This window comes from Girardinichthys multiradiatus, chromosome 22 (assembly GCF_021462225.1).
Source record: "Girardinichthys multiradiatus isolate DD_20200921_A chromosome 22, DD_fGirMul_XY1, whole genome shotgun sequence".
Taxonomy (NCBI): domain Eukaryota; kingdom Metazoa; phylum Chordata; class Actinopteri; order Cyprinodontiformes; family Goodeidae; genus Girardinichthys; species Girardinichthys multiradiatus.
The window spans coordinates 15716721-15740759 of NC_061814.1; the positions used below are offsets into that span (position 1 = coordinate 15716721).

The following is a 24039-nucleotide window of genomic DNA, read 5'->3' on the forward strand; positions in this document are numbered from 1 at the left end:
TTTAGGTTCCATTGTGTTTGTGTTCCTTGGTCTTCACGATGCTGTTTATTCACAAACCTCTGCGGCCTTCAGAGAATAGCTATAGTTGTAGTGAAATTAGATTACACACAGCTGGATTTTACCATTATTTGACTTCTAATGGTGATTGTTGCACTGAATTTTATTCAGGGGTATCAAAATAAAGGGGGCCAGTTTCAACAATTTAAAGCCATGTATCCTTTACCTTCCATGTCAGAGTTATGTGCTATTTTTTGTTGGTGTATTACATAAAATACCAATAAAATGCAATGAAGTTTATGTAGTTGTCACATAACAAAATGAGAAATAAGTTATCTAAAAGCCATCTGAGTGATCTAAGTAACTTTGTCTACATAGCAAAAATGTACAGTTTCCATCCGGGATGAAAAACACTGGGAGCTTATGACCATGGTCATGTCTGCGTGTGGTTGAATTAAACTTTCATTTAAAAGCCACAATTTTGCGGTGCTTTTCTGGGGGGCTAAGAGTCAGTGGCAGAGTGCCGGGCTGCGGCCTCATTGACCTTCAAAAGTAGAGAAGAGGGCCCACTCCATCCAGCCAGCACCACTTGTGGCAGGAAGAGAGGCTCGTTGACTGGCCCTTAATGGCCCCCTGGCCCCACCGGAACATGGGTCGTCAAGCTAAAACTGTTTCCCAGGCGACCACCGACACATAGGCCAAAGTGGGGTGATTAGGAGTGCAAGAGTGAGAGAGGGGAAAATAATGGAAAGTTGGAAACAAAAAGGTGAGATTCGAAGAAAATTGGAGAGTTGGAAAAAATAGACTTCAGGTTGTTTATTTTTCACCTGGAAAAAGAATATGTGGTTTAATTTACATTATGGTTAATTTTCTTGTATTTCCTCCTGAGTAATCTGACCGTTACATTTTATTTTTGTGCTTTTTCACCTGAGAAAAAGAAGGGTGATGTGGGAAAACAGTGTGATGCTAAAGGTGCAAAATCCTGGAGAGTGATCAGGACTATTGTGGAAATCCAAAATGGTCAAGGTAAAGGTTTACTGTGTATAACTGCTAGTCGCTGACGTCTATTGGTCTGAAACTTTTCCACAACATTTCCTTCACTAATCCTTTTCCTAAATTCCTACAGGCTTTTGATCAGCTACCATATTGATAAATAAATAATTGCTTGAATCAGAAAAAGATTTTTATAAAGACACAGTCACATTTGTGTATGAAACACCTCAAAACATCTGTTTTTTTCCACTTCAGTGCTCAGAATCAGCATGTTAATAAAAAGATCCTGTAGATAAGATAAAACTGATATAATCAGCCCTATAAGAGTCAGGAAGCCTGTTGGTTTGAGGCCAATGCTAGTGTAATTGATGAGTTAATAATTAAAGCACTAATTATTATCATTAATTAACATCAAAGGTATAAATAATGCCATTGTGTCAATAACATAACTCTGAGAAGCATAGTTTATAAGACGAATAAAAATATAATCACTAAAGTATATAATTGCACAGCATCTATGCATATATGATTGACCTGGGTCTGAACTTCCCATGACTTGGTGACTGAAGTCAGTCTGAAGCAGATCTATCACATTAATCTAAAAAGTACACATTGCACGTTTGAGGTGCACATGTTGGGGGAGTTGTTGCTTTGCCAACTTATGCTACATTCTTTTCAAATCTATAGGGGATAAGGAATAGAGTAATTTCCAAAGGTATTGGGCTGACGTTTACAGATAAAAGATCTAATCAGTCAGATGTATCTGTCTAAAAACATTTTTTTCCCAGAAGAAAATCATTGGTTGGTCATTTGCATGTTAATGGATTAAATCTTCAAACTGCATCAAGTTCTGCTTTATCTTTTTGTTATCCTAGTGGTTCATGTAATTCTTTTGATGCCTTTTGAAGATTTTTTATTTTTAAGTCGGAAGATAATTTTTCACCAACTAGGTTTTGCCACTTCCTATTGTTTTCACAACCATCAGGGAACTCACCAATCTATTCTTAAATCCCAGGAGTTGAAATACTATAATATAGGCCTCCTTAAACAATACAGTTAAATTCTTATATGGTGGCTGAAGGCTGAGGATTTGTTTGGCTCAGAAACAGCCACTATGTTTCACAGACAGCCTCGCTGATTACCCGACTGACAAAGTCATATGCAGACAATATCGCAGAAAGGATGTGCTTATGCAGAGAGGCAGGTGTTAATTCAGCACAGCTCCTATAGTGGCTAATGTGGGCTCTTCTCCAATTATAGGAAGGGTAAACACTGCCATATGAGACTGCCAGCATTTATTGGAAGGACTCTCAACGAACACGAACCACTTGTGTTGTCTTACACGTCCAAAAGCCTGATTTCCTCCATCCCTGTTCGCCCCCTGGTTCCACCCAGCCTGACCTAATCAGTGATAAGTTGAGTGCTTTCGTCAACAGAGCAGACCCCTTCAATTAGCAGCGCATAGCTATAAGCTCATGTGTAAGCATTGCTGTGAAATTGCATGTGCGGGCGTGCATGCTGCCAGCCTCCAGACTGACCTCGGCTCCCTCCAGTTACTCAGCTAATAAGTCAGTGACTGAACTCAGCCTCCTGCATATCCAGATGGAGAGGTTTAATGGGTATTAAAGGTGGAGAGGCTGAACAGATAGAGGAGGATAACTTAAAGCTGCCAACAGAGTTGGCCAAGCCTTACATTTGATCTTTTGTGTTATGGTTTACTGTAATAAACACATACAATATGAATCTTTTACCATTTGGTCTACAGACAGGATGTGATTCCAGTAGAATTCCACTTTCATGCATTTCTCTATTCCTTCTCCTGTAATGAAACACATTATAGTCATCAAGGCCAGCATCAGGTGAGTGTGTGTCAGTGTGTGTTTGTGTGCATGGGTGGGAGGCGGTGGTAGCTCCCTCTTATCCACATCAACTTATAGTCAATGGCTTTCTAAATAAAAAAGTAAAAAAAAGAGGAAAAAAATGCTCTCAGGGACTTTGCTACATTCCACTCGATGAACACAAACAAACGGATCAAAAAGCCATTCTGCAGGGAGGAGTGGGAGGTGGGGAGGAGGCGTAAGCAGAAAAAGCCCCCTTAAAAACAGAGTAAAGAGGAGAGAGAGAGGGGACAGGAAGCAAGAGAGCCAGAAGACGAGGCTGGAAAAAGAGACTCCACTACCGATAATGAGCAGATCATTTAAAAAGCCATACCTAAATTGCCTTGAGGTTAGAGAGAAGAGGGGAAAAGGCTTGAAAGGTTTAAGAGATTCTGAGCGATGGTCGGAGTGCTTCTGGTGGCGGAGGGAAGGACACGCAAACTCTGTTCCCAGAAACATTCAGACGGTTTTAAGTCCTTTTTTGTCTGGCCACTACTGTCATTCTAGATCATCTGAACCAGTAAAAATAAATTATAAAAAATTTGCAAATGAAAAGATAAAATGAATAAAATAGGAATAAAAATGTTAATACAAAAAACAAAATTTAACATTAAAATTCTTCAAAGGCATTACAGAGAATAAGACTGATTATTCAAATCATACTAAAGAACTGAGTGTTCCATTTTGACTGAAAACAATAAACTAAACATGACCTCCTTATACATGGAGGGAGACTGTTCTGTTGGAGCACAGAATAAAACATCCTGCTCACCAACTTTCCTTTTGTGAACCTTGGGGGAGCAAGAAATACAGCATCTTGCAAAACATCTGAACTTATTTTATTGGGATTTTATGGGAACAAAAAACACAAAGTAGTGTATAAATGTCAAGTAGACTAAAAATGACACATTTGTTTCAAAAACCTTCCACAAATAAAAGTTCTAAAATTTGGGCCAATGTATTTGGTTGCTTATGGAACCAGTTGTATTGCCAAAGATATGAGCTCCTCTGTAACCGTCTCTTTGGGTTGGATACACATCTGAACACACAGGACAGCATAGCCTCTGTTGGCCCATGAAAGTCACTTTGAGGGAGGGCCGCAGTGGTGGCCTCTTTTTCTAGGCGTTTGGATGTCTGGAGGTTCTTACCATTGGACTTGAAACCGGGATACTAATATAAAGAGGGCATGCTCAAAAAAGTAATGAATGAAGCACAGCCCGCTTAACTATTGGTTGGTTGACCTAGACTGGGCGGAAGTGCACCTTTGCCCACACTGGGTCAACCATGCCTATTAAGCCAATCAGAAGTGGACTTTAGGGCAACATGGAATCTCAGTCAAATTATAGAGGCAATGAGTTAAAAGTGGTTTAAAGTTAGCTAATTACCAAGAGTTTTTCCTCTCATATGTAGGAGAGCTTCACATCTGTGAGATTTTACGGACAGCATTTCATATTCACTAAAACAAAAGGCTTAAGCGTTGTTTTTGCACTTTCAGATACTTCAAATATATAACCATCCTAATGAAGAGAAGCAGTTTGTCAAGATTTTAACATAATGGACATTTAGTAAATGATAATGACTTCTGAATAGTTTTAATAAAAGGAAAATAAGATGGCCAATCTTCATAGTTCCTTTTTATTTTGTCTCCTATAACAGCCTAATGCAGCTCCAGATGGTTTTTATATAAAACGATACCCCAACAGCCTGGATGGTCACAAACACATGTTCTATTACGAGAACATGTTTTTTTTTCAGAAACATGTTTTGTTTTGGCTGAAACAGAAACTCCGGCTTTTTATCAGAAGTGAGCAGGTGAGCAAGGAGTTTTTGTCACTGAAAGGTAAAAACCCAAAGGTTTGTTCATGCTACTTGTATTTAAAACAAACAGCTGAATGAAAATTGAAAAGGTGTGTGTCTTGGCTATGCAGACGTTAGAGCAAGCTTCTCTTTTTGATGTTGCATTTAAAGCCTTATGGAGAGCTGTTTAGAAGTAGCAGCCAGCCTCAGCAGAAGGGCTGGCTGCAGAGTATCAACGAGGACAACATGACAGTGTAGCTGCACTGCTGCTGGGCCCGCAGTCAGTGTAAAAGAAGGAGATGTGCTTTTAACTGTGTGGATTTTAGAGTCTGCTCTTTGTTTTTTGTTTGTTTTATGCATCAGCCTACATATGTGTACCTCTGTGTGGGCAGCTACATTGTATCATGAGGAGGGCTTTATTATTGTGTTTGTGTGGCCGTAGGATGTGGAAATGAGATGTTGTATCACTGACTGGGATTCGTTCACAACCCCGGTCACCTGCTGCCTACTCTGCTTTTCAAAAGAGGACCAAAGGTTTAAAATTAAATCCGTTCAGATTTGTATGTGTCTTATGCAACGCTGTTATTTACTGTCGCTGAGATAGCTTGGTGTGAAGAAGCAACAGCTGCAGCATGTAGCTGTTGGAAATGTACAGCGATTAGTTAATAAAGCTAGCATCAGACCCTGCCAGTACAGAAACAAAGCGTTCCATCCAGCCTCGTTAAGTGAATATTCAGCAATGGCAGTGTGGTTTTTTAGGGCTGGGACAGAAAAAAGCTGACAGGTTGTTGGTAAAAGCTACTAAACTGATCAGATGGAGTCAATCTATATTATTATGACTCATTAAGAAAATAATATCGACTCAGCATTTGTTGAAAGAACATTAAGATTTTCCTAATTAGAAGCTTATTGCATCCAGAAATGTTCTGGAGTCGGTCGCTGTTTTGACACTTTCACTTGATCTATTGTACAGTGGCAGCCATCTTTTAAAAACTCTGAGAAATCAGATTGTTTTCCACTTAAAACCTCAAAGAGATACAGAGTTGAGTCCAGTTTTCAAATTGTCTGAGTCAGCTATTTTTTAGTACAGGTTTCTGTTTTGATTGAAAATCAAAAGAGAATCCAAACCAGCCTGGCCTTATAAACAATTTCCACTAAACCTAATAACTTGTTGTGCCCCCCTTGGTGGGGACTCCTCCCATCTAATGTTTGCAATAACTGGCAGAGATTCTTTTACATTAAACTGTGGAGGCCATCTTTTTTAATCAAGCCACTTCACAGGCTTTTAGAGCATGAATGACCTGGTTAAGGTCAAGCCAGTCCGAAACTTTCATATTGTTGTTTTCGAACGATTCAGAGGTGGACTTGCTAGTGTCCTTTGGATCCTTTTTCAAGAGGAGAATTCATGGTTCCATCAATCAGGGTAAGATGTCTAGTATCTGAAGCAGCATTATACTATTTTGTTAAAAACTGAGTAAATATATATATATATATATATATAATATGCCAGACTAAAATTTGAATCACCCGGTGTCTTGCATTGCCCCCATTGAACGTGAAAACATTTAACTCCCCCATATGTTTTTAAATCTCTGCCTGTGATTTGGTGCTTTTCACCTACAGGATCTTCAAGAAAAAAGTACAGCATCTTGGGAGGTAGAAATAACAGTGGCACAAAGCTATGATATGCAATAATTCACCCACAGTATATACAATATATGCCAAACACAGGCTTTAGAAGATGTTTTACTTTTATACAATAAACAAGTGTCCATTTTGTGATCCACACAGTAAGCAAGTTGAGCCGGAGACGCAGCCTGGCTGTATCTTTGTACTTTTCTGACTTTTTACTGGAAAGTAAACCAGCTTGGGAGGTAGAAATGGCAGAGCAGTTATGTGCAATAATTCATAAATTCTGCAACCACAGCATATACAATGCATCTCAAACATCAAGTGCATGAAAGACATTTTATTTTTATGAAATATGCCGGAATCCATAGGGTTTACTCCGGACACAGAGTCAGCACAATATTTTAACCAGTTTGCAAACAATGACAGAAAACTCAAACTCAACTTGGGGGAGTTTAGGTGGAAAAAGAGGTGGAATTGACGTTCCAGATAGACACTGGTGCTCTTTCACCTGGATGTGTAGCGGTTTAACCTCATTTTGGTTCACCCCAAAAGTAGGCAGAAGCTAATTAATATACATTTGAGGGGGAAATATTTGACATGGACAACCGAGGAAGACGACAACTCTGTGACAACACTTAAAAAATGAGAACCAGAAATAAAAATGGCCTCAAACGTCTGTTGAAGTTTACCTAAACATTTTGTACTTTTTTTTGATTATTCTGAAACCTGTATTTGCAGATTATTGTAAAAAAAAAATGTAACAATATATAATACAGGGATTATCCTCATAAAAAAAAAAACCAATAATGAGCTCCACATAATCTTGGCTCCTTCGTACAAAAGCACTGCTCAGTTTTATCTGAGGACACTTCGTATTGATCCCCGAACTATGCCAGCACCTCTCAGAGGAGTCTTGCATAAAGGTTGTTCTATTAGAATACCTGCAACTTTAACTTAATTGCATAATCCTCATCATCCACCACTCAGTGCCCTGATTCCACTCTTTGCTTTCTTTCTCCTCCCTGTGCTCGCCTTTCTCCCTTCTCCTCTTTCCCTTCCCTCTCCATCTTGACACAGTGCACTGAGCCTAATCGTGGATAATTGGGTGGGAGGGGCAGTGGGCCGACCCTGCCTTTGTGTGCAAAGGGCAAGTGGTCAAGTTAATGGGGCCCTTGTGTCGAGCTGGGAGCACTCTGTCTCTCTTTTTCTCCGTTCGATCATTCTCTCTGCCAGTCAATCTCTGCCTCTTAGTCAACTACTTTTCTATTTCATGTCTGAAGCTTTTCCCCGCTGTTTCGATCCAGTTCCCCCTCATTTCCAGCTGTCTCGTACGCTGCCTTTCCTCCCAGTCATTCTGTGCCTTCTTGCAGCATCTTTTTTTTCTCCTCCTCCGCCCTCTTGTCTTTTTCTAGCCTTTGTCTTCCCCTCTTTGCCTCCGTCTGTAGCTTTTTCTATCTCTTCTCTCTGCCTCTTCAGGACAATGTTGGGGAGGAGAGAACAGACCTCTTTAAAATATCAAAAGACAGATCAGGAGGCCCCACTGGTTCCCCCTCCTCTTTCCATGAATTCTCCCTCCCTTCTTCTGACAGATAAACAGAAGAGGTGAGCCTGCAGGATTAGCTGTTGTGTACTGCCTCTCCTCCCTCTCCCTCTCTATTTTCTTCCTATGAAGGGGGGGGGCGTTCACTGGGCTTGATATCTGTGTATGCATATAAGTGTGTGTTTGTGTGTGTGTGTGTCACATTGTCTGGAATAAGCTTAGCACGCAGGTTGCTATTGTGTTTGAAACACATGCGTCAGATAATTTAGGTCTGAGGGAAACTTTATTACTTTGATGGGTGTTTAACTCTCAAAATGCAAGATTTTTCCCCACAAAAAAATTTAAACATTTATTGACAAAAAGAGTAATGCTCATTGCAGAAATTCTATTTAGATTTGTTGTGCAAATTACCATAAACAGTATCCAAACCGTCTAAAGTAATAATTCAAGGCAAATGAAAAAAAAAATGTACATCACAATTTAAAAATAAGCTGAGATTTACTGAAGAAAAAATATATTATTTATTCGAAAATAACATGAACAACATCCAAACAGTTTTCATTACAGCAAAGCAAAAACTCATAATCTAACTCTATGATCACCTTGACACTGGGTATAAGTATTTGATTTAAAAGCCCTCATTTCTGTCTTTTGCTCAAATTACTACAAAATAATAAACATAACATTTAAATGATCAGTTTCTGGTCAAAGAGGACTGAAATTTTAGATCAGTTTCAAATAACCATATATTAGGTATAGGCTGGTACATCGTTTAGTAAAAATAATAATAAACCAATAAGATATTTATTTTCTATTTCTACTGCTGCTATGTTTCTATCAAATATTGTTTTCCATTATTCTACCTGTTATACACTATTACGTATCTGCCTTGAATTTCTATGGCATATGAAGACATTCTAATTTAGTTGGATATCATTCTAACATTGCTTCTTTACCTGTATCTGCTATTCGTACATGATGTGATCTGAGGCTAAGCCAGGCTGCCATAGATTTGTTGAAAAATTCAGCTGCATGAGCACGCCAACTCAAAAGTGCCATGTAAACATGTGCCACAGCTGCAAAATTTCCAAACTGTAGCTAATATTTCCAAACACGGCAGCTAGCAGCCTATCAGATACTGTAAAAACATACAGTCTCAGAATAGGAATTGACTGCTTTTAAAGGACACTGGATGATTTCATTTGAATATTAGGTAAATAAAAAATATTTCAAAATTTACTGGACGCCCAAAGAGGGCCCTGAGGGTTCCCCGCTGCCAATAACATAGCAATAACTGTATAATAAAAGATACTTAATCTGATGCTACTTTATGTAGATACTGTGATTTTCTGCACTGATGAAGATTCACTCACCTCGGCCTACCGAATTTCTGACACTGTAGGGAACTTTGCCCCGTCTTTCGAGTAATTTAGCTAATAGTTATTTGACCAATCATAGATTGGGTAAAGAACACTGAGCTTGAATTGTGAATTCTTAAAATTGTGGCATACTTTAAAATCAGAAACCAGCCCACGTCTGCCCTGCACAGATTCATTTTTACAGATTGTCTGTACTTTTTCTTGCACCTCCTATGTTTTAGGGCAGCACAAAAGTAGGACCAGCTTGAAAACTAGTCTGAATCTAGTCTATGTTCCAAGAGGAATTACTGGCTATAATGGATTTGTTAACACAGGGTGAAAAAACTGGTTATTTTGAAGTTTGTGGGCACTGATAGCGATGTGATGTTGCAACCTGAAACATACCACATGCTAGACTGTTGTACATTTTTGTCAACACTGGAGCTGTTGATGCTGTATTAAAGAGTGATTGTGTATCTGTGTACAGTCACAGTGGAGGGAGGGTACTCATGTTTAACACTATAATCAAACAACAAACAAAAAATAAAACAGCAAATCACACTACAAGTACAAATAAATGTGATTAAACACTTGAACCTTTTCAACTACTTTGCAATACAATTTTAATCATCAAAACAGTGAGAACACTTTTATAACTTCCTTCTTTTTTTAACCTTTTTTCTGAGGCTGATTATCTCAAGATAAATGTAAACAGCAACCACTGGGAGGTACTGCATAGCGTCTTGGCTGTTGTGTACACCAGTGGATCACAGTGTAATATGGAAACGCATCACTAGCTGCAACAGACGCCTTCACACCTGCTGTTTTCCTCATGATACAAGAAGCAGGAAGACGGGTGATGTATGAGAAAAGACCTGAGAACAGTTAGTCGATAAAAGCGTGGCAAGTTTGACTGGATAAACTTAAGAAGCAAATGTTTGTAAGGTTAGGAGTTGATTTTGTTTATGTTTGAACTCAAGAAGAACACAGGATTTGGTACCAGTTTCATACTCCTGATGATTGTTCTCCAGCACCTGAAAATTTACAAATTGTCCATAAACTCTGGACATTCAGGCATTCTGTATTTACAGGATCTCACACTAAAAAAATTGAAAAATCCAACTTTTTTTTGTGCAAATTAATTGCAGAGGGGAAAAAACTCCCATGCTTAAGAATACTGACAAAGTCATTGTTTGGGCAAAAATCAGCATTTCTCACAATCGTTTCAAAATAAATGTGAGTCTGATTTTTAATTAATACTCTTTAGGATTGATCAGAGTTTATTCTTCTTGGTAATGAGTGGTCATTTGCCTGTGGTATAAATAGGACATGACAAAGAGGCTCATTTCTTTTAGCCACTGCTAGACTGGACAAGGACTGGTGTTTATCTCACCACAACTGACAGTGAGCAGGATGTTAAAAGCAAAACAACTGCAGCAAAGAGTGACATGTTGGGGTCACTGAGTATCCATAGTGACCACTTTATTGAGGGTGATCCCAGAAACCAAACTTTTTCTGTCCCACTATTACAAACATACACATCTTTTGCTTCAACTGCTCTGGTTAGATGAAATTAAGATGCAGTATTCTGGCATAAAACAAAGGCTGAATATGTGAAGCACTTAATGCTCACTGCAAGGTATGGTGGAGGGTCTGTGATCTTGTGGGCGTGTGTCTCTTCCAAAGGCCAAGGGGTACCTTATAACAGTGTAGGAATCATGAACTCTTTAACCAGGAAATTTAAATTGTTTAAAACTTTGTAATACTGTGCAGGAATGGTTTAATGGACTTAAATCCTGCAGAACACCTTTTGAAGCAACCCAAAGCAACAACAGGATAAAAAAAGAACCAAGGACACAAAAACAGAGAAGATTAAGCACTATTAGCAAAGGTAGGTTGTACAAAGTACAAACGACAGGAGTGCCAATAAATGTGATTTTGTTTAAAACCTTTTCTTCTTAACATTGTATTTTCCCCCACTAAATAAACTTTTACTCAAATTAAAGATTGGATCTTTCAGAGATTTTCAGTGTGAGATTACTCTACGGCAATACAACATAATTTTATTGTGGGGTTTTTTATTCGTCTTAACCGGGAGTGTCAAAAAATGTTGTTCCCACAAAACCAAACCAAAAGAAGTTTGTTGTTCTCATTTACATTTAGAAAAGATCAAAAAATGACATCCACTTCATACACACATACACAAAAATACATCATTTTCCATTTTCCACAGTATTGGGTCAATGAATGCAAGTACAACAGTACTATAGGAGTTCGATGTATACATTCTGTACATACGATCGTCTTCAAAATAATGATATTTGGCACAATAAATTGGGTGTGAAGATCAGTTAAGGAGATTCATCGACTGCATTTTAGCAACTCGAACTGGAAGTAAAGAAAGAAATTACAGATGACAGTTGAGGAATTAAAATCAGACTGTTCCTTTCATCATAATACCAACAGAGTTGAATGAAGCTAATTATAATGTAACACCGATGTGGATTCATAGTGTGTATACTGGGAATTACTTGTGTTAATTGCAGTAAAATTGAAAAAAGAATAATATGAAATCTGTGCCTCCTGCAGCAACAGATGCTCTTTTCATCTCAATGTGCCTTAATGTGTTAATGCACTGTGCTGCTGTAAGAAATGCACAAATTAAGTTCTTTGTACTGACCCCTGACTGGGATGAATGAGATGTTTTAAGAGAAATTAAAGGTGGAAATCGAGGAAGCTGTAAATTGCTCCACACTGTGACGAACGGTGAGTTAAAGTCGGCCTCCACGCTGAGCCCAAGAACACAGTGAGCGGAGTGGGTTAACAGTGACTGGTTCCAAATGGAAAAAACTAATGACGTGTAGAAAATTGTCATGAAATTTTACTGTAAGGGGGAACTGATGAAGAGCAAAACTGACTGAATGAATCAAATTTCAAATGAATTAGTGGGAATTATAGAGCCTTATAATGTCAGTTAAAGCATAACAGACAATAAAGTTTTTAACTAGCAGATTAACTAGTCAACTAGTTACAAAACTGAGTAACAGAGTGAGCATCATCTGGACTGAGAGGAGTTGTTTGGTATATGGCTGATGGTTAAATCATACTTCATCAGATTAAAACAATACATACAACAGGGTGGAGTATTATGTATAGCAAAGAGCTCACTTATTTGATTTTACTGAGCTGCATTGACAGGTTGAGGTCCTTTGGTCACGGTGACGAGGAGAGGATAGTGGATTTTCTCATCGTATGCTTGCTTTCCTTCTCTCAGCATCTGGAAAGGACAAAACAAGTAAAGCAATGACTAAACACAACACAGCAGAAATCTTAATGCTACACTGCACATGTAGGAAAAGCACTGGGGTCTGAGGGAAGAAAGTAGCATTTTATTAGTGAAGCTTGGAGTGATCAAAAACAGCCTAAATGAAATGTCTTAGATGTGTAAACTGTAAATGTTCAGCACTAAAAACAAGCCTCAGTTTTAGTCACCAGGCTACTCAGGCCAGTAGTATCACTACAAGAATCGTGTTGAAAATGCATGTTTTGAGAAATAAAAATATTTGCAGCTTTTGGTCCACAATCCCAGACAATCATTGTAACCCTAACACTAGAAAATAAGGAGGGAGCCCAGATTTTATTTTACCACTACATTTTTTAGAATATTCAGGATGGTCCTTCAGAAGCAAAATATTGCCCCTGACCTCTGTGCTGTATATTGTCTCTGAGTTCATTTAGAACTGGTGAGGGGGTGGTTTGCACTACAAAGGGGAGACATAAGGTGGGACTGGCCTGTTTTTTAGTTTAAAACTATTTATTTTACTTTGAGTACTTTCATTAAGAATGCAACGATATTTACTTATCTGATTTCCGAGCAGAATTTAATTTGATCCAAAGCTCCCAATGTATTGAGGGAAACACAACCTAACATCTCTGAGAGAAATAGTAATTGTATTTATTTATTTTTTTCCCATTTCTTCTAATCATATGTAAAACTGTACTTTTATTGCAATTTCAGTTTGAGTTTATAAAGATTTTGATGTTTGAAGTGTATTTACTATAATTATTTATTTTGTTTTTTTAACATGATAAATAATTTTTTATATTAGTATGTATATATAGTTTGAATTAATGCAGATTTAATGTACTATTATAGATTTATTTTCTTATTTATTTTCCTATTTAAAATAGTAATTTCTTATTAATTGTATTTATTAATGTATTATCATTATTATTATTTGTATTATTATTCCTATACTGCGCTGATCAGCTGTCTCCAGTCTCCGCAGACATTTTTAACACCTCACTGGAGACATGTCATGTGCCAGCCTGCTTCAAGTCCTCCACCATCGTCCCTGTTCCCAAGAAGCCAAGGACCACAGGGCTTAATGACTTCAGACCCGTCGCCCTGACCTCTGTGGTGATGAAGTCCTTTGAGCGCCTTGTGCTCTCACACCTAAAAGAAATCACCGACCCCCTGCAGTTTGCCTACAGAGCTAACAGGTCTGTAGACGATGCAGTCAACTTAGCCCTTCACTTCATCCTCCAGCACCTGGACTCCACAGGAACCTACGCCAGGATCCTGTTTGTGGATTTTAGCTCTGCCTTCAACACCATTGTCCCAGCTCTGCTCCAGGAGAAGCTCTCCCAGCTGAGTGTGCCCGACTCCACCTGCAGGTGGATCACTGACTTCCTGTCTGACAGGAAGCAGCGCGTGAGGCTGGGGAAGCAAGTCTCTTGACTCCCTGACCATCAGCACCAGTTCCCCCCAAGGCTGTGTTCTCTTCTCCCTGTACACCAACAGCTGCACCTCCAGTCACCAGTCTGTCAAGCTTCTGAAGTTTGCGGACGACACCACCCTGATCGGACTCATCTCTGATGGTGACGAGTCCGCGTACAGATGGGAGGTGGACCATCTGTTGGACTGGTGAAGCCAGAACAACCTTGAGCTCAACGCTCTAAAGACAGTGGAGATGGTTGTGGACTTCAGGCAGAACCCAGCCCCACCTGCCCCCATCACCATCTGTGACTCCACAATTGACACTGTGGAATCTTTCCGCTTCTTGGGAACCATCATCTCCCAGGATCTCAAGTGGGAGCCAAACATCAGCTCCCTCCCCAAGAAAGCCCAGCAGAGGATGTTCTTCCTGCGGCAGCTGAAGAAATTCAACCTGCCAAAGATTATGATGGTGCACTTCTACACAGCCATCATTGAGTCCATCCTCACCTCCTCCATCACCATCTGGTACGCCGCTGCTACAGCCAAGAATAAGGGCAGGCTGCAGCGTGTCATTCAGTCTGCTGAGAAGGTGATTGACTGCAGTCTACTGTCGCTCCAGGGACTGTACACCTCCAGGACCCTGAAGCGGGCAGGGAAGACTCTGGCTGATCCCTCCCACCCCGGTCACAGACTCTTTGAGACTCTCCCCTCTGGCAGGAGGCTGCGGTCCATCCGGACCAAAACCTCACGCCACAAGAACAGTTTTTTCCCATCTGCCACCAGCCTGGTTAACAAAGCCCAGAAACCACCCTGACATTCTCCCTCCCCCCCCCCCCCCTTTTTTTGCTGACAGGACACCTGTAACTTGTAACTCCATGCGTTACATTAACGCTCAGCTTGGACTCCTGCTTTACTTGCACAATGATCATCTGCACTGTTGTATTGCTCTGGCATCCTTTACTGCTCTACATTTACTCTCACTCACTTAAAACTGTGCACATATATTTATATTATATTGTAGATATGTTTATACTGTTTAATTTGTATTGTATTGCACTGACTACGTCAAAACAAATTCCTTGTATGTACAAAAACATACTTGGCAATAAAGCTTTTCTGATTTGTGATTTGTATATTTCCTGTGTAAATAAGCATCAGCTTCTGTGTAATTAATCCTCTAATGTAAATGTGACAACGGTTTACTGATTTACAGCCTTTTGCATGAACCACTAGTGTTTTAATACATTACAACTCCATTTTGGTGGGGCCCTTCTTGTTCTAGCTGTTAGCTTTAGCCTCCAGGACCAACTCAACATTTATGCTTATTTATAATTAGATAATTTATATTATCTGCTGCAAGTAAGATATTAACTGTGTTTTACCTTTTATCATACCTCACATCAGGTATCCTGAACTTTCCCTCCAATATTTATTCATTTTAGCCTTCAACTAGGATTTACTGTAAGGGAATCCTGATCATTTCTTGAGCTGTGAAGGGAGTTTCTTCAGCACACCGCCTCACTTGCAGCAGGGTGGGTGCCCATGTGAAGCCCCTCTGCCCCTCTTATTGCCAAAAAAGCTAAGAAAAATGTGTTTGTTTTTCACAAATAGAACAGAGGTTTTACAAATCTCAACCTTTGTTTTTAAAGACTTTCTATTCAGAGTATAATTTTCCAGTTAAGGTTTCACCAGGTCAAGTGTTTTAGATTTTAAACCAAATGCAGTCCACATTCCTTAAAAAGTGTTTAGATCAACTTCTGCATCGTCAGGGGCTAACAGTTAGCAGCTAACAGTTAGAGAGACGAAGTCCACCCACAGTGCTTACAAAGGGTGTGTAGCTTGTGTTGCTGCCTCACATGCTATTTAAGTGTTGGAAGTTTCATTAGTTTTTATAAGTCACAGAACAATGCGGCTCAAGAAGTTTAAGAGTCTTAAACATAGACACATCCTGTAATCCATCCATCAATTTCATCTTCCATAGTGGGTCGCGGGGGAGCTGGTGCCTATCTCCAACCATCTATGGGCGAGAGGCTGGCTACACCCTGGACAGGTCGCCAGCCCATAGCAGGGCAACACAGAGGCACAAAGGACAAGCAACCACGCACACACCCATTCACACCTAAGGGCACATTAAGCATAAAGGACAGGGGTCATAACAACACCCCAAAGTGATAGAGCAACTGAACACAATGCTGATATGCTGAAATAGGAACTTCGCGAGAAAATCTCACTTTGACAAGAAATATTGTGGTATTTACATATTGCAAAATCACCTGGCATGAGATCTCAGATACTAAAAATTTAGGTTTTTTTGAAAAAAGGGGTCAGAAGCACTCATCCATCGTTCATTGTTTTGACAAATATACAGCCATAAAATAATACAGGGTTCAGAAATGTATGCTGACTAAAGTCCAAAAAGTGATGAAATTTTCTAATTAACATTTTTGAACGTGTGTGCATTCAGTTAGAGGTCAAAAATCAAGGTGGGATGTAGCAAATCAATGAAATAACCCCTGCATTTCAGAAGCTTATTGGATTGTCTTTCCAAATGTGGAGGTGATCGAGCTTTTGCTTAGGCAGCCCAAAAATAATTATATTTATTATATTTATCACTTTATACAATTTGTCACTAAATGTCTGCACTCAGATTTTCTTTAGCATTTGACATGAGTAGAGTATGATACCTTAAATTGTTTTTTATGAGTGTTACAATGTTTTGTGATTATTTTAGACATTTTATTTTACTTATTTTTTAATTATGTAATTCTTTATTGTTTGTTTTACTTAACTGTAAAATACTTTAGTCCACTTTAGTTGTTTTTAGAGTTGAAACAAAAATAAATTAGACCTTGACATTTCCTCGAGAATGCCACAGACAACAGAGAGTATTTGGGATTAAAATTAATACTTGAGGGTTGTGCTTCAGGTTCTCCCTTGACACTCCTCTCTCAATACCTATCACACATCCTGCAACACCAACACCTTGTGCTGTGAAAGTGTGAAATTCTCACTTCACTCCACACCACCTCACCTCACTCCTCTTTTCGCTAATTTCCCTTCCTTTAGACAATAAGAACACACTGCTCGGGTCTTTCTCTCCCTCGTTCTTTTCGTCTCTCCCTCTCTTAACAGCCACCCTTTATGTATGTTATCTTCATGTTGCCCTCCCTCTAGGCAACGGTCGGTGGTTGAACCTCTGACCTCCAGAAAGAGGGAAAAAAAGAGAGGAGCAGGGAGGGTAAAACCAGCTGGGGGTGTGTCTGGGTGTAGTGGGGCAGCTGCCGGTCCCCTTTGCTGGGTCTGCTATGGGGACCGTAGCCAGCATTCACATTTAAAGCCTGCCAAAGCAGAAGCAGTAAGGAAGGAAGTGATAGAAGGAGGGATGGAGGGATAAAGAAGGAAGAGGGAGGGGGTGCTTACACGGTGCTCACAGAGGTGAAAAGTTTAACAAGCAAAGCTGTTCCTCCTGATCGCAGGCAACCTAATCAGCTTCATGGGTGGCTGGCTAAATCGGCTCTCTACCCGACCTGCCACCTCCTCATCCCCTCCTCCCCACAATCCCCCACCTTCTGAGATGCAAGCCATTTATTTTATTGCCACTTTCACCTCAGCTTCCTGTCATTCTGCCTCTCCATTTCCCTGCTTCTTCTTTTTTTCTTTGTCCTGCTTGTGTGGACTAAAAGAAAAAAAAAACTGAACAAGGTGGAAAAAGATGAAGGAGGAGGAGGGGTGGAAACAAGGAAGGGATGGATAAACTGGGTGTCTGGGGTCTCTTTCAGCCGGATTAAGAAACGTAGAATAAGGGATTGGGTGGATGGAGAGATGGTAGAGGAAGGGATAGAAGGACAGGCTTGAATAAACCGAGAAGTGGGTTGTGATGTAGGAATTGGGAAAATAGAGGGGAGCCGGGGGAGGGAGAGTGAAGAAAGGTGAAGGAAGAGGGTGAGGGAAGACATGTTGGCGAAATGGGCGATGAGGAAGGGGGTGTTCAGGCAGCTGACGGGAAGAGAAGAACATGGAGGCAGGGAAAAGGAAGACAGAGCACACAGACACAGTGGGGATACTACTTATGCATGTGAGAGACAAGGATGTATGAGAGTGTATGTTCCTGTCTTGGCATCACAGTGAGAACCATTTTCCCGATTTCACCATCAAATTGAGGACCGTTTGTACCAAAGTGAGGACATTTTGCTGGTCCTCACGACCTATTTTGCTAACGGTTAGGTTTAGGACTAAGGTGTGAATTGACTTTAGGTTAAGGTTAGGGTTAGGTAAGCACTGGTAATGGTTAGGTTTAGGGTTATTGTCAGGGTTAGGGCATAGAAAGGGTTGAAAATGACTGGAAATCAATGGAAGTCAATGGGAGTCAACACATGGTCCTCACTACATGTAGCAAAACAAGAGTGTGTGTGTGTGTGTGTGTGTGTGTGTGTGTGTGTGTGTGTGTGTGTGTGTGTGTGTGTCGGTTTGAGAAAAATTAAAATTCATGACTCTCTTCACAACCATTTGAGTAACAAGATTAAGATGGCGGGTTAGAAAATAGTGCTGGTATTATCAGGCTGCTTGCAGTCCCTCCAGCTGCTTGCCTCACTATTCCACAACAGTGGGGATAAGAGGATAACGTGCTGGCCCTGTCTGCCCGTCCCACCACATGCCTCACACTCATGATCCAACACACAAACACACACTAAAACATACACAGACCTTAGGACACACTTTCTCCGTAGATCGGCCCACCTGCATGCCTGCTGTAGGAAGTCCCGGGAGAGTTTGTGTCGCAGGGTGAAAATGCGTGTGTGTTTGTGAAACTGCAGCACACACACACACACTACTCCTAACAAAAATACAGGCAATATTACTTTTTAGGCAAGTCAGGCATTGCAAATCATCTGGCAGAAAAGTCAGAGCTCTTGGATCTACAAGTTAGAAGCGCATCTGGGCCTATGAAGGAACTTGACGAAAAATAGGCTTGATAAGTTAAATACTTAGGTTAATTAGATTATTCATATTATTTATACATAAATTATGAGTAAAAAGGATTACAATAATTTTTCAGTCAAATCAACCAGTAGGTGGTGATAAAGTTATAAACACCTCTGTCACTCTATGTTGCTTTCATTTCAATGGCATACAAAGACATGATGCCAAGGAAAAAAATACACCGGCATCACCTTACAACGCATTTGTCACTGTAGCAGACACAACTGGATCTCCACCTAACTTAGGCTTGCACAGAGCTTAAGGACATCATCTTGCCAAATGAGTGCCTTAGCTCACACATGGACCACTACTACAGAATCGATGCAACTGTGACTCAAATATCGCAGCAATAACCAAACAATAACAATACATAATCTCGCGTTATGCTATCTAGACCCTTTACTCACCTCAGCATGCTAAAGGCTTGTAATTGAAAGTGAAATTGATGGCCCCACCAGCTGTGAGATTGATTGTGTGAACAGTTAGGGGAAGGTCATAGAGCATTTTTAATTAAGTGCTAAAGTAATGTACAGAAGTACAGTATGGATTTCACACCCTTAATCCCAATACATTTGCACTATTCAGAACAGGTGCTGATACTTCAAATGATGTGATAGGACTTGAAGTTTCATAAACTCCTCTTTATTCCATAATTAGACCAATGCAACACATGCTTTTCAAAACACCAGCATCTGTGGCAAGACAGGAGCCGGTGGGTGTCACCGGTTTTGACAAGTTTAATTTTTTGTATATACATTTTGTTTGTCACAAAAAGATAAATTAGCATTAGATAACATTAGATTACCTATTTGTATAATGAGTTGCCAGCCAGCTGTTTCTCATAGCAATGGCTAAAATTATAGCAGTTTTACTGCAAAATGTCTGTCTGACACAAGTACATAGAATAGAAAAGTACAAGAATATTTAACAATTTAAGTAAAAAGAGTAGTCAAAATTATTTTGAAAAACAGAACATAATACATGCAGCAGTCTGAACATTTTCTTTTCCCTGCAAAGTAACAAACTGACTAATAAACAACAACTAAAAAAGTTATATATCATTCAGGATTCAGATTACAGGTGAGCATTCACTTAAAGTTTGCTGCTGTTATGTTGCTGATGTGCTTCAGGTCAAGGGTTAAGTTATGGTGCCTATTTCTATTTTATATATGGAAGAATATTTGTGATGTGCAAACCAAAGGGACATAACTTTACCAAGTATGTCCTTTTATTTTTAAATCCAGTTTTGATCCATAAAAATTTACCTAAAACTCAGTTGTAACAGGTGAAAAACTCAAAAATAAAGATAAAATCATTCCTAAAATAACTCAATATTAAAATAAAAAATTAATTAATTCTGCCAATTGAGATTTCCTTAAATGTTTCAAGTCACTGGAAAAGAAAAACCACTGTGTTTGGTTCGCCGTCAGCTATGATATGCTTTTTATCCTTCCATTTTGATTTCTCCGCATGAAAAATAAAAATTACAACGAAAAAAAAAGATAATCTGCTGTGCAAATGAGCAGCAGCTGCTCATTGGGATCTGCACGTGTGACTGTGTGCACAGACGTGGTGTATGTTTCCCTGTGATATCATCATGCGGTGTGTGTTTGTGTATAATGTCAAGCCAACATGCTGTCTGAGGGATGTCTGGTCTGTGTAGAGTCGTGATACAGCTTTAGTCTTAGTTGTGCTCACAGTGTGTGTGCTTCTGTGAGGTTTGGTGTCTAGAATGGTCAGTCAGGCACCTTTCACACACACACACACACACACACACACACACACACACACACACACACACACACACACACACACACACACACACACACACACACACACACACACACACACACACACACTGCGGTTCTTCAGGGTGTTCATCAGAAGATAGGAGGTTTAATCATCTTTAGATGTGGGGGGCACTTCAACGTATGATATCCACACATCACTTACCACACAGAAGATGCACAACAATATTGAGTTATGAAATGGTCTAACAGTCCAGATTGATTTGATAAAATATATTTAGAAAATAAAATAATAAATCACTTACATCTGGTGTTTTGTTTTTTTCACCAAGTCATATGTTTCAAACTCTATTTAAAACTCATTTACGAGGCACCTAGTCTGAATTGTTAAGACACGGATAGCAGCTATGGCACTGAGGACCTGTCAATGGCGGGTTTTCACATGTTGCCGTGGTCACGTGATTGCACTTCGCAATCGTCATCTTTGGTGGCAGCTGCAGCCTGTTTTCGATGTTTTAGCGTGATCAGTGAAGCAAAACTTCGAACCATTCAATTTAACGATGGGGAAAACTTGCTTAATTGTGGGTTGTTCTGCGCGTGGTGGTCAAGACCAACGTTCATTCTAACGTCTACCAACCGTGATAGAAATTCAGTGTGAGAAAACAAAAACACTGAATACACAACGTGGACTACTGTGGCTGAATCGGATATCCAGGGCGGCTTGAACCTCACACATGCCCGAGTGTGCAGTGCGCATTTTGTGACAGGTAAATAAATAATTTTTGTCTACATTTATTTTAACAACATTCTGGAAAGTAGTCTGCCAAGACCGTGAGCTGATCAGTTGATTCTGAGCTGGGTACCATGAGCGCTGTGACCTACTTCAGTAAGCTGCGCTCTCACACCTTGACCAGCTAGATTTAGGCTGCAATTTACCTTTACTGTTATACTGTAATATAACTGTTATGTAATTATCCTATAGGCAATATTGAACTTATTATGGATTTTTGCCTATGTTGTGGCTATGAAAAAGTAGTTGTGCGACCTATCGTCCGGATTTGCGCTAACAAACCAACAGGCTTGGATATGGATGCACCTTGTTGATGACCGCAATTTTCTTGAGGTACATGGCCTTATCAGGAGGCTGTAACGACTCTAGATACTAGATACAATGTCGACAAAGTATACAATGTTGCAATGTTGTGAAATGTGTGAAGCGATACGGAGACACCCCAGATGGTGGACCGGCGACTTCAGTGACGTCAATGAAAACCCCCAATTCTCTTCACAAATTCTATCAAAGATGATAAAAGGCTGCAGCGACATCAGGTATACTGGAGCTCCTTTTTTCAGCAATCAGTCACTTAACATTTTTTTGCAACTCTTGGATTTCTTTTTTTTTTTTCTGTTAGTACATTTTACTCCTGTGCCTTTAGTTATCATTTAAGCCCCCTTTGTTTGTTGTGTGTCAGGTCAGTTCATTTTGTTTGAAAAGTTAGTTTGAGGTTGTATTACAGGTCCTTCTCAAAATATTAGCATATTGTGATAAAGTTCATTATTTTCCATAATGTAATGATGAAAATTTAACATTCATATGTTTTAGATTCATTGCACACTAACTGAAATACTTTAGGTCTTTTATTGTCTTAATACGGATGATTTTGGCATACAGCTCATGAAAACCCAAAATTCCTATCTCACAAAATTAGCATATTTCATCCGACCAATAAAAGAAAAGTGTTTTTAATATAAAAAACGTCAACCTTCAAATAATCATGTACAGTTATGCACTCAATACTTGGTCGGGAATCCTTTTGCAGAAATGACTGCTTCAATGCGGCGTGGCATGGAGGCAATCAGCCTGTGGCACTGCTGAGGTCTTATGGAGGCCCAGGATGCTTCGATAGCGGCCTTTAGCTCATCCAGAGTGTTGGGTCTTGAGTCTCTCAACGTTCTCTTCATAATATCCCACAGATTCTCTATGGGGTTCAGGTCAGGAGAGTTGGCAGGCCAATTGAGCACAGTGATACCATGGTCAGTAAACCATTTACCAGTGGTTTTGGCACTGTGAGCAGGTGCCAGGTCATGCTGAAAAATGAAATCTTCATCTCCATAAAGCTTTTCAGCAGATGGAAGCATGAAGTGCTCCAAAATCTCCTGATAGCTAGCTGCATTGACCCTGCCTTTGATAAAACACAGTGGACCAACACCAGCAGCTGACACGGCACCCCAGACCATCACTGACTGTGGGTACTTGACACTGGACTTCTGGCATTTTGGCATTTCCTTCTCCCCAGTCTTCCTCCAGACTCTGGCACCTTGATTTCCGAATGACATGCAGAATTTGCTTTCATCCGAAAAAAGTACTTTGGACCACTGAGCAACAGTCCAATGCTGCTTCTCTGTAGCCCAGGTCAGGCGCTTCTGCCGCTGTTTCTGGTTCAAAAGTGGCTTGACCTGGGGAATGCGGCACCTGTAGCCCATTTCCTGCACACGCCTGTGCACGGTGGCTCTGGATGTTTCTACTCCAGACTCTGTCCACTGCTTCCACAGGTCCCCCAAGGTCTGGAATCGGCCCTTCTCCACAATCTTCCTCAGGGTCCGGTCACCTCTTCTCGTTGTGCAGCGTTTTCTGCCACACTTTTTCCTTCCCACAGACTTCCCACTGAGGTGCCTTGATACAGCACTCTGGGAACAGCCTATTCGTTCAGAAATTTCTTTCTGTGTCTTACCCTCTTGCTTGAGGGTGTCAATAGTGGCCTTCTGGACAGCAGTCAGGACGGCAGTCTTACCCATGATTGGGGTTTTGAGTGATGAACCAGGCTGGGAGTTTTAAAGGCCTCAGGAATCTTTTGCAGTGGTTAGAGTTAACTCGTTGATTCAGATGATTAGGTTCATAGCTCGTTTAGAGACCCTTTTAATGATATGCTAATTTTGTGAGATAGGAATTTTGGGTTTTCATGAGCTGTATGCCAAAATCATCCGTATTAAGACAATAAAAGACCTGAAATATTTCAGTTAGTGTGCAATGAATCTAAAATATATGAATGTTAAATTTTCATCATGACATTATGGAAAATAATGAACTTTATCACAATATGCTAATATTTTGAGAAGGACCTGTATGTTATGGCTTGAGTTTCGTTTCTTCATTTGACCTCTTTTAAGGGTCCTGTATTAAATTATTGTACTAAATAAAGGCCGCTAATTAACATCATTGACAATGAAAGGTGGGTTTATTCAGCAAATCATTAATTGAAATATTTTATTTAAATAATGTTTTATCTGATGTTGCAGTGTTAATGGTGGTTTATACCTAAGTTAGTTGCCAGAATAACTTAACTTAATTTTCAGATTCCTCAAGATAATCCTGGGTTCTCTAACACAAATAACATTG

At 39.9% G+C, this 24039-nt stretch overlaps 1 protein-coding gene and 1 long non-coding RNA gene across 2 annotated transcripts in view; one reads left to right on the forward strand and one right to left on the reverse strand.

The window, feature by feature from the left end:
• Positions 1–677: 677 nt before the first annotated feature.
• On the forward strand, positions 678–2677 carry LOC124858749. The gene is made up of 3 exons (XR_007035918.1): positions 678–763; positions 936–1023; positions 2251–2677. It is a non-coding gene; the product is annotated as an uncharacterized LOC124858749 (long non-coding RNA).
• A 5661-nt stretch (positions 2678–8338) lies between these two features.
• camkmt (calmodulin-lysine N-methyltransferase) overlaps positions 8339–24039 on the reverse strand; it is a 172472-nt gene continuing 156771 nt past the window's right edge. The window contains exons 11-12 of the mRNA XM_047351038.1: positions 12363–12471; positions 8339–11582 (exon numbers count right to left, since the gene is read on the reverse strand). Of these exons, the coding sequence (XP_047206994.1) occupies positions 12373–12471 (99 nt within the window). The 3' untranslated portion in view covers positions 8339–11582; positions 12363–12372. The remainder of the gene's footprint in view (positions 11583–12362; positions 12472–24039) is intronic.